At 42.4% G+C, this 16,724-nt stretch overlaps 1 protein-coding gene across 1 annotated transcript; it reads right to left on the bottom strand.

Moving 5' to 3' along the window:
• Nucleotides 1-889: 889 nt before the first annotated feature.
• LOC142180028 (uncharacterized) lies at nucleotides 890-2,820 on the bottom strand. Its single transcript, XM_075250945.1, has 4 exons — nucleotides 2,200-2,820; nucleotides 1,972-2,139; nucleotides 1,555-1,911; nucleotides 890-1,477 (listed from the first exon to the last, which is right to left on the bottom strand). Exons 1-4 carry the CDS (start codon nucleotides 2,818-2,820, stop codon nucleotides 890-892), a joined length of 1,734 nt encoding a protein of 577 aa, XP_075107046.1.
• Nucleotides 2,821-16,724: the final 13,904 nt, after the last annotated feature.

Genomic DNA, 16,724 nt, shown 5'->3' with positions numbered 1-16,724 from the left:
AAACCTTTAATCCATATTAACTTGAATTCCTGATTAGGATCAGCCATATGCCTTAATATTTGCCAAGCACTGCTAACAATGAACTTGACTAAAGGAGTTGGCATCCAGTATGGCCTATCCCAATATCCCTCACTGCCTTCATAATGCACATTTAGCCTTATATGTTCTGCAATTTCCTCATTGAAAGTTTGATCTAGCAGCTGATCATCCCATGCTTCCCCTTACCGCAGTTCTGCCACCTCCTGAAGATCTTCATTGATTGGAAAGTCTTCAGGTAATACGTGATAAAGTGCACCCAATCTAGTCCAATTTTCATGCCAAATATTATTGGTCCACTCTTCAATTCCCATACGATCTCATGTTCTACTTCTTCCCTAGCATTCAGCATTTGTCTCCAAACATGAGACCCTCCCCTAAAATGCACCACTGTTGGTAGCTCCTTCTTGCAATACTTATTCCACATGAAATTAGACCACAAAGATTTTGTGGTCCTAAACCTCCACCATAGTTTAGCAAACAGTGCCCTTGAGACATCATGTAAGGACCTAAAACCTAGGCCCCCTTCCTCTTTAGGAAGGCAAAGATTTTGCCATGAAGCCCAGTGTCTACTTCTCCCTTCCTTTGTGCTCCAAAAGAACCTAGCAAAAGTCTTATATAGATGCTACAGGATGTTGTTTGGTGGATCAAGGACTGATAACATGTGAACTGGTATACTTTGCAACACACTAGAAATGAATGTTGCCTTTCCTCCAAATGACAGCAGCTTTCCTTTCCATGAATGCAATTTAGCCTTCACCTTCTTGATAAGATCCTCATAATAGTCCTTCCTCCTTCTAGTGTAAAACATAGGACACCCTAGATATGTGAAGGGGAATTTACCTCTTGCAAATCATGTAATAGATCCATCTGCCTGAAACAATCCATTAGCAACCTTTGAATGCATGTAGCATGAATTCTTATCTTTGTTGATCATCTGACCTGATATCTCCTCATAGTTCCCCAACACTGCCATAATCTTGCTCAAGGAGGGAGGATGAGCAGATGCAAAGATTATCGTATCATCAGCATATGCCAAGTGGTTTAAAGGATCAGACCACGTAGGCATTCCAAATCCCACAAATGACTTGTCTTCAAAGAGCTTATTCAAAGACCTGGAAAGTACCTCAGCTGACAGAATGAACAATGCTGGAGATAGGGGATCCCCTTGTTTCACACCCCTTGTAGACTTAAAGAACCCTGAGGATTGCCCATTCACCAATACTGAATACCGGTTATTTGACATCAAGTTCCACACCATGTTGATGAAGTGTTCAGAAAATACCAGCTTCCTTAGCACATGCAATAAGTACTTCCATGAAACCCTATCATAGGCCTTAGCCATATCAAGCTTGATCACCACATTAGCTGGCTTTCCCCTTAACCTTTGGTCAGTGACAATTTCTTGAGTCAATAAGATGTTCTCAAATATACTCCTACCCTTTACAAATCTTGATTAGGAGATATTAGAGATGGCAAAAAACTCTCAAATCTGTCATGTAACACCCTAGACAAGACCTTGTTAATGAAGTTGCTCAAACTAATAGGTCTTAAGTCAGAGAAGGTCTCAGCTCTAGGTTTCTTGGGCAGTAACACTAGATTGGTGTGAGTGATGGATTTAGGCAATGCAACTCCTCCATAGAAGTGTAGCACTATGTTGTGTATATCAGCACCAATAACATCCCAGCATGTCTGATAAAGCAGGCCAGTGAATCCATCAGGACCACTAGCACTCTCCCCACTAAGCTCAAAAACTGTTGCCCTTACTTCTTCAATTGTTAACAATCTGCTAAGTTCCAAATTCTGATCCATAGTGACCATTGAAGGTACATTATTGATCAAGGAAAATTCAGAAGCATCACCTTCATTTGTGAACTATTTTTGATAGAAGTCCACTACAGTTGTAGCCAATTGCTCCTGGTATTCAATCCATACCCCACTGCCACTTTTGATCCTCTTCAGTTGCAATTTCTTTCTTTTGCCATTGACATGATTGTGAAAGAAACTTGTATTCCTATCTCCTTCAGCAAACCAAGTCATCCCAGCTTTTTGCTTCCAATTTTGCTCCTCAATACTCAAGTATTTCTTCAATTTAGATTGAGCCTTTTGAAGCACAATCTTATTCTCAGTTGTAGGCTCTTCTTAAAATAACATCTCCTTCACCCTAACAATGTCCTCAAAAATAGCCAATTGCTTGAAGATATCACCAAATGTTTCCCTACTCCATTTTGAGAGTGTTGCCTTCACCCTCTTGATATTCTGCTTGAACATCAAAATCGGATCCCCTATGAAATCAGCTTCCCAATTCTGCCTCACCACATCCATAAATGTAGCATGCTTTGTCCAAAAGTTCAAGAATCTGAAAGGCTTGACAAAATTGGTTGTCTGCACCCCACATGTCATTAGCAATGGTGCATGATCTGATCCAGTTCTGATTAGATGCTCAACTTCAATAGTTGGCAACATGTTCTGAAATGGCAAATTCACAAAAATCCTATCCAATCTCTTGAATATACACTCAGCATTGGATCTCTCATTCCACCATGTAAATGGACTTCCTTTGTACCCTTGCTCAAACAAACCACAAGAGTTTACACAAAATGCAAAATCCTCATATTCAGGAGGGTGTACTGGAAGTCCCCCTATTTTCTCATCTTCATGCAATACCACATTGAAATCCCCTCCTACCAACCATGGTAATTCCATATCACTTGCCAAGTAATACAAGTGATCCCACAATTCCAACCTCTTTATTGTTGAACATTTTGTATAAACAAGTGTCATCATCATGTGCTGCCCTAGGTCATGGTGAAAAACTCTCACAGTCACTTGTTGCTCAGTATCATCCACTAATTCCCATTACACCACTGCATCGAAGAACAACCATATTTGCCCATTAATATTTGCATAAGCAGTCTCCATATTCAACCTCCTTCTATATCTATCAATGAGTCCCTTCTTTTGAAAAGGCTCCATCAATGCAACTACACAAAAATTATGCTCCCTATTCATGTTGATCACCCTAGAAAAGGCCTGTTGTGTATTCACAGACCTTATGTTCCATATTAATGTTTTGATCATCATCATTTAAATAGAGAAGCTTCCCTCCTGAACATTATTCTTGAAGGTTGTGGTGGATATTTACTCTGATTCTTCTTAGTTTTCTTACCTCCTTTAGCACTAGTTGTGGGTGATAAATCCCCTTCCCTAGCCACTTGTTTGAAGTTTTGTGCAGTTGATTAATCATCTCCTTCATTCTCCATTGGATTTTGTCTCAATAAGTCTTCATCAATTGGTGTCACATTGTGTGTGACTAAATCATGTAAATGTTATAGAGGAGTCTTAAGCGGAACATTAAGATGTAGCTGCATAATTTGGTTAGTGCCAGATTCCAAAGGCACTTCCTCTATTTCCCCAGATGCTCTTGGAACAATTACCCGCTCATCAGCCCGTTCATACTCCTTGAATTGTAGCTCATAGACACTACCTAGCCTAGGAGTTACTGTAGCAGTCTGCTCTGAATGCACTGTTCTACTGAGATCACCACCCTTACCATTGCCTGAAATTTGGTCTAAACCCACTATATCATCCCTAATCTTCACATTAATCTCTCCATCAACTTTGTTCTAAAATGTATACACCGGAACACCATCTACATAGGCCAATATCTCTCAAGTTACACTAAGGTTGGGGTTTACTATAGCTGCCTCATCAGGTGAACCTGGCTTTAGGCCTGGCATCGCCAGCCTAACGCTTGGGGAGCCTGGCTTTAGGCCTGGCGTCACTAGCCTAACACCTGATGAGCCTGGCTTTAGGCCTGGCGTCGCCAGCCTAACGCCTGGTGAGCTTGGCTTTAGGCCTGGCGTCGCCAGCCTATCGCCAGGTGAAGCTTGGCTTGTTGTCCTTCTTCACCTTGACTTCTGTTGTCTTTGTTGTGCCCAGCTGATCATCCTTAACCTCAACTGCATCACTCCATAAGACCTTTGTAGAGTTTACCTCATCAAGAACCTCAATCTGCCCAGAATCATTAAATGTTTGAGATGGAATCTCATGACAAGATTGGTTTGTGGTCACATTGAGTTGTTTTAGCTCCTCATTGCTAGTCCCAAACCTTCTATGAACCCAGTCGATTGTGGATTCCTTATTAGACCTTTCATCAGTACGTTGATCACTAGGAACACTAGAATTAGCCTTAGCTAATTCTTGATCATCTTTAGGAGCTGAAGACTGAATCCCAAAAGGAATAGGGTTACCATTATGCTCATTTTCCACCACCTTCTCGACTGCTTCCTTATTCACACGCTTATGTTCCTCTTGAGTATTGACTTTCTTTTCCTTCTCCTGGCCCTTCTTAGCTTGCTTTTCCCCGTGTTCCTTCTTCTTACCATTGCCATGATCCTCACCTTTGCCTTCAGTAATTTATAGAGTAGGCTGATGAACTTCCTCAACCTCTAGTGCATTAAACTTGTTCAACTTTGGCCTTCCCTTTACCCTTGTCAGCTTCCTTTCCTTGTTTGTTATCAACAATGTGACCCCTATTATCTCGTTGGTATTTGTTCTTCCTTGCTTGCATCCATTCCTGCTTGGCATGATTAGTAATAGGCTTACCAACCACATTTCCACTAGTTAGGACCTTTGTTGAATTTGCAGCAGTCCCAATTACATCAGAACTCACCACAACTTCCTTCTCCTTACTTTGTTCCTCAATACCTTCTTCAAATCTCTTGTGTAATTCAGGATGAATTACCCAGCATTCTACCTCACTATGCCCCTGTTTTTTGCAAGGTTTGCAATATTTTAGCGTATAATCATACTTAATCCTAATCCACTTGAACTCTTCTGGTCCATATTCATCAGCTTCTTCCACAATCTTAATATGATGAGGGAACTTACTTAACAAGTTAACTTCCACATTCACCTTGGCACAACTAGGTCTAGTCCCATTTTGAGTGGCTAGGTCTACATGTAATGGATTACCAACTACACGAGCTAAGGAAAATACACATTCCTTCCCAAAGAAATTAGGAGGCAGTTCTGGAAAGCTAATCCAAGCAATGGCAATGGGAGTCTCTTTATCAGGTGTCCACCATGGATTCCATTTTGTACAACACATCTGCCACATGTCTGACTGAGCTTTTAAATAAAAAGCTGGCTTTGAAAGAAGATGAACATAGTCCTCCAATAAAGACAGCCTAATCAACACATGATTATCTTCAATTAAACCAACTGAGCAATGGCCTTTAATCTCACATTAAATTGGAATCACTTTACGTAATTCACTAATAACATGCTTCCCATACGAAAATTTCCCAAGAAATGCAAGTAGAAGTCCTTGTTGTACGATAGATTGCTTCACTTCTTGTTTCTTCCACTTCACAACGGGTTCTCTGTGAAGGAACTCAACTGGTTTCAATGGTAGCGTAGCGAAGGTTTACATAGGGGCATTAATAGCAGTAGGTTTTAAAAGTTTTGAATAATCCATGGATTGGGGATTGTTGTTTGTTGTCGTAGATGACTGGGCGATGGGCTGTACTAAAGATTGGGCAGCAGTCATTGCAGGAGGATTGGTTGAGTTGGGTGTCAAAATCTTTGAGTAATCTAGAGTTTGTGGATTGATAGTTGGTATTGTTTGTGGTTGGGCGATATTGGAGGAGGGCAGACCAGCCGAAAAAGATGGTTGGTCGCCGGCCATCGCGGCCATTGAAGCTCAAACTCACATCTTTTCGCCATGAACAGTATCAAATCACTGTTTCATTGGATGAACAGCAAAGCGATGCTACTGTTCACTACACTGTAGCAGTGAAACAGTAGCAAAATCACTGTTCGCGCGCACTGTTTGGCACTATTCACTGTACTGTTTTGCACTGTAGCGGATGTTCGCGCACTATTCACCGCTACAGTGACACGGCAGAATTTTGTTACCAAGTATAATAATTACCAATTAATAGATAAGTTTGTAAATAATATTAGCTACTTATTTTACTAGATAAGTATTAACTTTTTTTGGAATAAATTATTTTATCAAAGTAGTTATAGTAATCTGTTTAAGAGATTTCCTAGTGCTACGTGACAGGTGATGATATTTTACTCAATTAGAAAGTAGTGGAGTTGGTAGGACAAATCATTTCAATATATATATATATATATATATATATATATATATATATATATATATATATTCTAAATACTTTGACTTCTTCTACACTAAGAAATAGACTTTTGCAATAGTTTGGTGATGGGATGTATTTCAACCGAACATATCCTCTATATAGTGTTTAAGACACTTTATCATTGGGAAAGGGGGAATTGTTAGATACATATATTTATACTCCAGCAACTACATGGGGAGAAACTCTATCTTGCTCATCCCTTTTTCCCTAAAGTAGTGAAGTGCTCAAAGTTTCCTTCTACGTACAACTTCTCCATATGTGCATATATCTAGTTAAGGTAAGTTTTATTTTAAGGCACGTAATTGTTGAGAACTCATGGGACGGTGATCGGAAGTCGTGAGTTCAAGTCATAGTAATTGTATAAATAGGTTATGGGCTCCTTTCGTATGGTATGGAGATTGGTGTTGGTGGTGATGTGGTAGCTTGTGTAGAGCTTGGTTGTTGTTAAAAGGAGGTCGGGTGTGGAGTACACCATTGTATAGAGCCTCGGGAGCTTGTCGCTCTTTGATTGCTTGACGATAGTGTTGGCATAGCGGTAGTTTTTAGTTGATGTTGGGGTTGTGTTGTTATTATTATGCTTTGTGAATTTGAAAGAAGAAAGTGTATAAAGCTATTATATTCGAGCGTATATTGGTTGTTGTTGGCTATAATTGCTTGTGGGAAGTCATATAAATAAAGGAGGTGCTGCCCGTTTTATTATAAAATAGGTCATGGTTGACATATAATAGTTATGTTGCTTAAAAGATAACGATAGTATCGTTTCTCTTATTGTAGACTAAGGAGTCGTGACCTTTGCATAGCTTGAGGTTGGGCAGTATATACAAGGTATGTGAGGCTATCCTTTTCTTTCTTTTGCACGGCTTTGATTGTATGTAACATAAACGGACGAGCTTCCAAAGATACTCTACTTATAGAAGCTAGCAGTACTTTCATTGTTTCCCTTCTTATGGAAAGATTCATGTTGATGTTGCTTCTCTTATTTTTATGTACCAAATATTGTTAGTATTCCCTGAATCCTATAATATGTATGATGGCGAGTTAGATCCTCTAATAACGTATACGAAGGTTACCGACCTTACGTCACTCCTAAAGGTTCTTAATCTAATTCCATAAGTCCAACATGCATTATATGTATGTACCTATTTTACTCTACCGATTTGTGCTATAGTCGGCCGGGTATGGCACCTATTGTGCTACCACTGATCAGTTGGGTTTTACCGAGCTCCATGTGGCCGGGATGCATTATATATATATATATATATATATATATATATATATATATATATATATATATATATATATATATATATATCATGCATTTCATGTCAGTCGCCCTCAGAGGCACTCAGATGTTACGGGTGGTATTTTCTCTATCTCTCTTTACATTATTGTTCTTACTTATGTTATCCTGCCTTACATACTCAGTACTTTGTTCGTACTGATGTCTCTTTTATTTGTGTACGCTGCATGTCGTGTTGTAGGTCCTGATAGAAAAGTAGACGAAGCTCCCCCACCATGGTAGACTGCTCAGTTCAGCGTTATTGGCGAGACCCCTTCTCTGGACTTGTCATGGTCTTGGTATGCATTTTTGTTATAGACGTTATGATTAGGTCGGGGCCTTGTTCTGACAATGTTCTAGCACTTATATTTCTTTAGAGTCTCATAGACAGATGTCGTCTCATGTATAATTTTGGATAGCCTTGTCAGTCGGTTTTGTTGTATATAGCTTTACGATAGCCTTGTCGGCCCATGTTATATGTGTTTATGTCGTTATCTATCATTGTTGGTTGTTTGTGATTCATGTCTACCATTTATGTTGACCTCGTTGGACTTTACAGATAATAAGAAACGTTAGATAAAATGTATGTCGGTGCTCGACAAGTATGGCCGGTTATCAGTCATGACCCTCCAGTTTGGGGTCGTGACACTTACCTCGCTTTCAAGTCTATTAATCGGCTCTTTAACCTCACTAGAATTCCCCAAACGAAGCCGAGAATTCCGAAGCTAATCAAAATTTGCATAAACTAATCAATAAGTGCTCAAAAGTTCCAAATTTAGCTATTAAACTAATTTTCCAACCAAATCTGGGAAGTCCATAAAATCACCCTCGGGCTCATGTGCCCGGATTCTGAAAACTTCCGAAGATAAATGTTACCCATGAATTCACGAACTCAAATATATAATTTATTCCCAATTCCATAATCAATTTCGTGGTCAAATATCATTTTAATCAAAACCTAGGCTTTTCAACAAATTCCTAAAATTTCCACATTTTACCCGTTAATATCTACCCATAATCTATATATTTAACTTACATTAGGTAGAAATTACTCACCTTACAATGCTTGATGAAAACCCCTCTCCAAGAAGCTCCAAATTCGGACCACACAAAAGAGAAATGGGAAAAATAAGCTTAAGTCCCGTCTTTAAATCAATTCACTACCTAGTTGACCATTCTTCGCGATCGTGAAGGCATAGTTGTCCCAGGCCTTGAGACCTTATTCACGAACGCGAGGTCAGTCATGTGATCGCGAAGGCTTTCCCAGCCTGAGCTTCGCGAACGCGGTCAGCCCTTCGCGAACGCGAAGAGCAAGGCGGCTGACCCACCCCAGGCCCTTTATTCTATGCAAACACGGGTCTGCATTCGCGAACGTGAAGCAAACCGATCCCAGCCCTTCACGAACGCAACCTCTTAAACGCGAACGTGAAGGCCAAAATCCTCAATCTCCCAATTCCTTCTCTGCGAACACGACTCCACCTTTGTGTTCGCAGAGAAGGAAACTAGAACCAGCAATATCAGATTTTCACACTTAGCTCCGGGTGATCCGAAATTCACCTGAACCACCCGGGACCCCGACCAATCGCACCAAGTAGTTCCTTAACATAATACGGACCTTCTTGAATTCTCGAAACATGTAAAACAACATCAAAATCAAGAATTGCATCCCAAAACCAACTTGAATCAACTAATGAACATCAAACTTTTCAATTACCTCCGAACGCGTCGAATCATACATAGACAACTCGGAATGACACCAAATTTTGCATATAAGTCATAAATCACCATACAAATCTATTCATAGGCTCGGAATCCCAAACGGACCTCGATAGCACCAAAGTCTACTCCAAACCAAATTTAAAGAACTAGAAAACTTTCCATGAGCTAATTTTCAACATTAAGCGCTGAAATGCTCCTGGATCACCCGATACCCGATCCGAACACACTCCTAAGTCCAAAATTATCATACGAACCTATTGGAACCATCAAACTCGGATTTTAAGTTTGTTTACTCAAAACGTTGACTTAAATCAAACTTGGTCATCTTAGGGCACTTTTAAGGAACTATGTGTTCCGATTCCAACCCGAACCCTTCCAAACCTGAACCAACCATCCCCGAAAGTCATAGAACAGTAAGAGCACATACAGATAGTTTTAATTAGGGGAACACGGATCTAGAAAGTAAAACAACCGGTCGGTTCGTTACATTCTCTACCTCTTAAACAAACGTTCGTCCTCGAACGGGTCTAGAATCATACTTGGAGTGCTGAACAAGTGTGGATATCTGCTTCGCATGCCCTCCTCGGCCTCCAAAGTTGCCTCCTCGGCTGGTTGGCCCCTCCACTAGACCTTTAATGCAGAAATCTTATTGGACCTCAACTGAGAACCTGCCTGTCAACAATGGCAACCGGCTCCTCCTCTTAACCCAAACTCTCATCTAGCTGAATTGTGTTGTAATCTAAAACATGCGATCTGTCGGCATGGTACTTCCAGATCATAGACACATGGAAGACCGGATGAACTCCCGGTAGACTTGGAGGCAAGGCAAGCTCATAAGCAACCTCCCCAACTCGACTCAACACCTCAAATGGGCCAATAAACCTCGGAATTAGTTTGCCCTTCTTTCTGAACCTCATGATACCCTTCATCGGTGAGACTTTCAAGAGAACCTTCTCGCCCACCATAAATGATAAATCACGTGCCTTCTGATCCGCGTAACTCTTTTGTCTGGACTGTGCTGTGCGAAGTTGCTCCTGGATCAACTTTACCTTCTCTAAGGCATCCTTTACTAAATTTGTGCCATATAACCTAGCCTAACGGTCTCAAACCATCCAATAGGCAAACGACATCGCCGATCATATAAGGCCTTAAATGGAGCCATCTCGATGCTGAACTGGTAACTATTGTTATAAGCAAACTCGGCCAAGGGCAAGAATCTGTCCCACTGCCCTCCGAAGTCAATAACACATGCTCTGAGCATATCCTTTAGAATTTGAACTGTTCGCTCCGACTGTCCGTCGATCTGCGGATGAAAGGTTGTGCTGAGCTCTACTCGGGTACCCAACTCGCTCTATAGTGCTCTCCAAAAATACGAAGTAAACTAAGGGCCTCTATCTGATATGATGGAAACAGGCATACCATGGAACTGGACAATCTCCTGAATGTAAATCTGGGCTAACCTCTCTGAAGAGTAAGTAGTCACCACTGGAATAAAATGTGCCGACTTGGTCATCCTGTCGACAATGACCCAAACGGCATCAAACTTCCTCAACGTCCGCGGCAACCCAACTACAAAGTCTATAGTGATGCGTTCCCACCTCCACTCTAGTATAACCATCTGCTAGAGTAGGCCACCTGGCCTATAGTGCTCATACTTAACTTGCTGGTAATTTAGACATTTCGCTACATACTCAGCTATGTCTTTCTTCATCAGCCGCCACCAATAATGTCGCCTCATGTTGAAATACATCTTCGTAGAACCTGGATGAATAGAATACCGAGAACTATGTGCCTCCTCTAGAATATTCTCCCTCAATCCATCCACATTAGGAACACATAGGCGACCCTGGAGTAGCAGTACACTATCCTCACCGATAGTAACCTCCTTGGCACCACCTTGTAGTACCGTCTCTCTAAGGACCAACAAGTGAGAATCATCGTACTGATGAGCCTTAATCCGCTCAAGTAATGAAGACTAAGCCACAACACATGCAAGAAGTCGACCGGGCTCTGAAATATCCAACCTCACAAGTATGTTAGCTAAGGACTGAATGTCAAAAGCCAATGGCCTCTCCTCTGCCGAAATGAATGCCAAACTACCCATACTCTCGGCCTTTCTGCTCAAGGCATCTGCAACCATATTCGCCTTGCCCGGATGGTAAAGGATGGTAATATCATAATACTTTAGTAACTCAAGGCACCTGCGCTGCCTCAAATTAAGGTCCCTCTGCTTAAACAAATGCTGCAAGTTGTGATGATCGGTGTAAACCTCACAGGTCACCCCATAGAGATAATGCCTCCAAATCTTGAGAGCATGAACTATCGCGGCCAACTCCAAATTATGTACGGATTAATTCTTCTCATGGGACTTCAGCTGACGTGAAGCATATGCAATAACTCGCCCCTCTTGCATCAATACACAACCCAAGCAAACACACAAAGCATCACAATATACGGTATACATCCATGAACCGGAGGGAAACACTAATGCTAGTGTTGTAGTCAAAGCAGTCTTGAACTTCTGAAAGCTCACCTCGCAATCATCGGACCATCTGAACGGAGCACCCTTCTGGGTCAATCTATTCAAAGGTGCTGTAATATATGAGAAGCCCTCCACGAACCGACGATAATAACCTGCTAACCCCAAGAAACTCCTGATCTCGGTCGTTGTGGTAGGACGAGGTCAACTCTGGATAGCCTCGATCTTCCTAGATCCACCTTAATACCCTCACCCAATACAACATGCCACAAGAAAGCCACAGAATCTAACCAGAACTCTCACTTGGATAACTTAACGTATAGCTTTTGTTCCTGCAAGGTCTGAAGCACTAACCTCAAGTGTTGCTCGTGCTCCTCCATACTACACGAGTAGATCAATATGTCATAAATGAAGACAATGACAAATGAGTCAAGATATGGCATGAACACCCGATTCATCAAATCCATAAATATTGTCGAGGCATTGGTCAAGCCGAAGGACAACACTAAAAACTCATAATGCCCATACCTGGTTCGGAAAGCCGTCTTTGGTACATCCGAATCACGAATCTTCAGTTGATGATACCTAGATCTTAAGTTGATCTTAGAGAATACCCCGATATCCTACTGGTCAAATAGGTCATCAATGCGCGACAACGGGTACTTATTCTTGATGATGACTTTGTTCAACTGGTGGAAATCAATGCACATCAGCATACTCCCATCCTTCTTCTTCACAAACAACATTGGCTCGCCCCAAGGCGACACACTGGGTCTAATGAACCCTTGTCAAGCAACTCCTGAAGTTTCTCCTTTAACTCTCTCAGCACCTTGGGAGACATGAGATAAGGCAAAGTTGAAATAGGTTGGGTGTCTGGCACCAAATCAATGCGAAAATCAATATCCCAATCCTGCTGCATACTTGGTAGATCAACAGGAAATACATCGAAAAACTCTCGCACTACTGACACTAAATCTAACGCGGGAGTCTCTGCAGTAGTATCCCGAACAAAGGCCAAATAGGCCAAACAACCCTACTGGATCATATGTCAAGCCTTCAAGAAAGAAATAACCCGACTGGAAGTACCAACAGACGAACCCCTCTACTCTAATTTGGGAAACTCAGGCATCGCTAAGGTAACAGTCTTGGCATAGCAATGAAGAATGGCATGGTATGGAGACAACCAGTACATACCCAGGATAACCTCGAATTCAACCATATCGAGCAATAGAAGACCCGCTCTGGTCTCATACCCACAAAAAGTCACCATACAGGATCGGTAGACCCGATCCATAATAATAGAATCACCCATTGTCATGGACACATATACAGGAATGCCCAAGGACTTGTGAGATACATCTAGATAAGGAGCAAATAGAGATGAAACATAGGAACAAGTTGGTCCTGGATCAAATAATACCGAGGCATCCCTATGGAAGACAGAAATAGTACATGTGATCACTGCATCGGAGGCAACTGCCTCTAGCCTGGCGAGGAAAGCATAGAATCTAGACAGAGTGCCACCTGAGTGGCCTCCACTCGTAGGGCGACCCCTACCCACCTGCCCTCCTCCTCTGGCCGGCCTGGTGGGCAGTGTGGTAGCTGGTGCGATAAGCGTGGGCCGATGGTCCTGTTGCTCGGCCTTGCCCCGAAGTTTGGGATAAAACCTCTTCACGTGGCCAAGATCCCCGCACTCGAAACAACCCCTCGGATCAGTGGACTGCTGACTTGAAGTCTGACCCTGATGGCCTGAATACCCACTGGTGGAACCCTGAATAGCCGGCGGACAGTAAGTACTCTCTGGAATGGCACTGAAGTAGGGTCGTGCTGGAGCACTTCAAGCAGGTGGTGGTGCTGATTACACGGGACTGCTAGACTGACCCCTCGTTAACTGACCTCTGCCCCGAGGTAGGGCACCACTGAATTCTCCAAACTATCGGGGTCGCTTGTCCCTCGGCGTAAACTCTCTATTGCAGTTGCGAATACGCTCGATCCTTCGAGCTATATCCACAACCTGATGAAAGGGAGTCCCCATCTATGCCTCACGGTCCATAGAAACGTGAATCTCAGGGTGCAAACCTGCAATGAACCTTCGTACCCTCTCTGCGTCTGTGGGGAGTGTAGTAGCTGCATGGCGAAACAAGTCAGTGAATCTTGCCTCATAGTCGATCACAAATATATGACCCTGACGGAGTCGCTCAAACTGACCCCGAAGCTCCTCTCTCTCCGAAGGTGGTTTGTACTTCTCCAAGAACAAATGTGTAAATTGATCCCAAGTCAATGGAGGTGAACCTGCTGGCCTGCTAAGAGGTAAGCCTACCACCATCTGGGGGCCTTGCCCTCAAGCTGAAAGGCAGAGAAATCCACCCTGTTGGACTCTAATATCCCCATGTTCCGGAGCATTTCCTTGCACCGGTCAATGAAATCCTGGGGGTCCCCTCACCTCTCATCCCCAAAGTTAGGGGTGAAGTCTAGTTCATCTATCCAGCCGCTTCTGCTAATCAACGGTCGCGATTGGTACAGACTCTGGCATAGACGGTGCAACTAGCTGGGGCCTACCCGCAGGTAGTGCACCTGGGGTCTGATATACGGCACCAGCGTGCCCTGGAGCCTAAGCTGTAGGGGTATATGCTCCCCCTCCCACCTGAGATGTGGCTGGGTCCTCTGGAAATAAACCAGTCTACATCATAGAGTCTATAAACCACATCATACATCCCATGACCTCCTAAAATCCCGGTGCAGTCATGAAATCTGTTAGGGTTGGCTCAGCTACAGGTGCCTCGTCTTGCTCTTCAACAACAGGATCCTCTACAGGATTCACTAGTGGTACAATGGGAGCAACTCTAGGACGCCTTCATCCTCTGACAGGAGCTGGGGCCCTCCCCCGGCCTCTACCTCAGCCTCTAGCAACCGGGGGAGCATCTCCTCTACCGCTTGGTACATCTGCCGCGCGCGTTCTCACCATCTATGAGAGATCAATATAAAGATATTAGGCACAAAATCAAATGCACGATGGTAGATAAAGGAAGAGAGGTTTCCTAACACCCTGTAGCCTCTCGAAGATAAGTACGGACGTCTCTACACCGATCCGCAAGGCTCTACTAGGCATGCTCATGACTCATGAGACCTATGTGAACCTAATGCTCTGATACCAATCTCTCACAACCCAAAACCCGTGATAGGTTGTGATGGCACCTAACATCACCGTTAGGCAAGCCCACAAGTGAACCTATAATTTAGTTACCCCTTTTTAACTTTTAAAACAAAAGTTTCCTCTTTTCTTTTTAAAAGAACGAAATAAGTAAGATCTCATGCAACCGTACATACTCTTTTCTCAACAAATACCAACGTGAGAAATACATTAATTATAGTGACAGTAATGATAAGTACAACAGTACATAAATGCTAAAAGCCCCCAAAACTCGGTGCCAGAACTGCATGAGCAATCTAGAGAATATACAAAACTAATACAACTACTGTCTGAAAGGTAATAGACAGAAATAATAAACAAGGTAGAGAGACTTCGGTGCTGCAGATCGTAGCAAGGCAAGCAGCTCACCACTAAGTCTCCGTAGAAGTGCGGCTACGCGCCTGTGCGACCACTGGTAGTATCTGTCTCAGTACATGCCCATTCAGTGCAGAAGTATAGCGTGAGTAAGGAAAATAACACGTACCCAGTAAGTATCTAGTCTAACTTCGAAGAAGTAGTGACGTGGGATCGACTAGACACTTGTTAGAGGTCAAACAGCAATAGAAATACATAAAGTAGACATGGTAAATGTACAACAAGTAAACAAAGCAAATAAAAATAATTACGATAATTCCATACATGAGTCTATATCAAATCACTAAACATGTCATAACCGACCTTTAAGGCGCTAATTCAACGGTTACCAAACCAAATCCAGTCTCAAATAATAAGCATGAGGTTGTCGAGGCGAACGGCTCGATCCCATAGGAATAATGGTACTCAGTACTGCTGAGGCGAACGGCTCGATCCCATAAGAGTAATTTATTTCACTGTCGAGGCGAACGGCCCGATCCCATAAGAGTAGAGAAATTTACCTCGCTTGTGAAAGCACATACGAGTCGAGAAGACGCGGATCCATAGTTTATCAAATATTTTCCAATTTTCTAAAGTAAGAGGCTAAGTTAGTAGTTTTATTAAAATCCTCAATCGCAGTCATAATCAAGAAAATTACTACACATGACGGGTACAAATAGCACAATTAAAGGCATGCTGTGAATCTAAGTTTACCCGGACATATCATGATATAGCTACGTACGGACTCTCGTCACTTCATACGTACGTAGCTCCCCACAACAAGTAGCACACAATAATTAATGCACCTAAGGGGATAAATTCCCTCTTACAAGGTTAGGCAAGAGACTTACCTCGCTTTCAAGTCCACTAACCGGCTCTTTAACCTCACTAGAATTCCCCAAACGAAGCCGAGCTATCCGAAGCTAATCAAAATTCGCATAAACTAATTAATAAGTGCTCAAAAGTTCCAAATTTAGCTATTAAACTAATTTCCCAACCAAATCTAGGAAGTCCATAAAATCACCCCCGGGCCCACGTGCCCGGATTCCGAAAACTTCCGAAGATAAATGTTACTCATGACTTCACGAACTCAAATATATACTTTATTCTCAATTCCAGAATCAATTTCATGGTCAAACATCATTTTTATCAAAACCTAGATTTTTCAACAAATTCCTAAAATTTTCACATTTTACCCGTTAAAATCTACCCATAATCTATGTATTTAACTTACATTAGGTAAAAATTACTCACCTTACAATGCTTGATGAAAACCCCTCTCCAAGAAGCTCCAAATTCGGACCACACAAAAGAGAAATGGGAAAACTAAGCCTAAGTCTCCTCTTTAAATCAAAACACTGCCCAGTTGGCCCTTCTTCGCGATCGCGGAAGAAGCCTCGGGATCGCGAAGGTATAGCTGGCCCAGGCCCTGAGACCTTCTTCGCGAACGCGAGGGCAGTCACGCGATCGCGAAGGCTTGCCTAACCTGAGCTTCAC

The sequence above is a fragment of the Nicotiana tabacum genome, chromosome 4 (genome assembly GCF_000715075.1).
Source record: "Nicotiana tabacum cultivar K326 chromosome 4, ASM71507v2, whole genome shotgun sequence".
Classification (NCBI taxonomy): domain Eukaryota; kingdom Viridiplantae; phylum Streptophyta; class Magnoliopsida; order Solanales; family Solanaceae; genus Nicotiana; species Nicotiana tabacum.
The sequence above is the reverse complement of the archived record's forward strand: the minus strand, read 5'-3'. Positions and strand labels throughout refer to the sequence as shown.

What these genes read in the sequence shown, in the direction of transcription:
- LOC142180028 (XM_075250945.1), bottom strand. Translation starts at nt 2,820, where the DNA reads ATGACACTTGTTTATACAAAATGTTCAACAATAAAGAGGTTGGAATTG. An exon ending in GGATCAAAAGTGGCAGTGGG is followed by an intron (nt 1,912 to 1,971) that starts GTATGGATTGAA and finishes TATCAAAAATAG; the next exon opens with TTCACAAATGAAGGTGATGC. An exon ending in TGAGCAACTTCATTAACAAG is followed by an intron (nt 1,478 to 1,554) that starts GTCTTGTCTAGG and finishes AGATTTGTAAAG; the next exon opens with GGTAGGAGTATATTTGAGAA.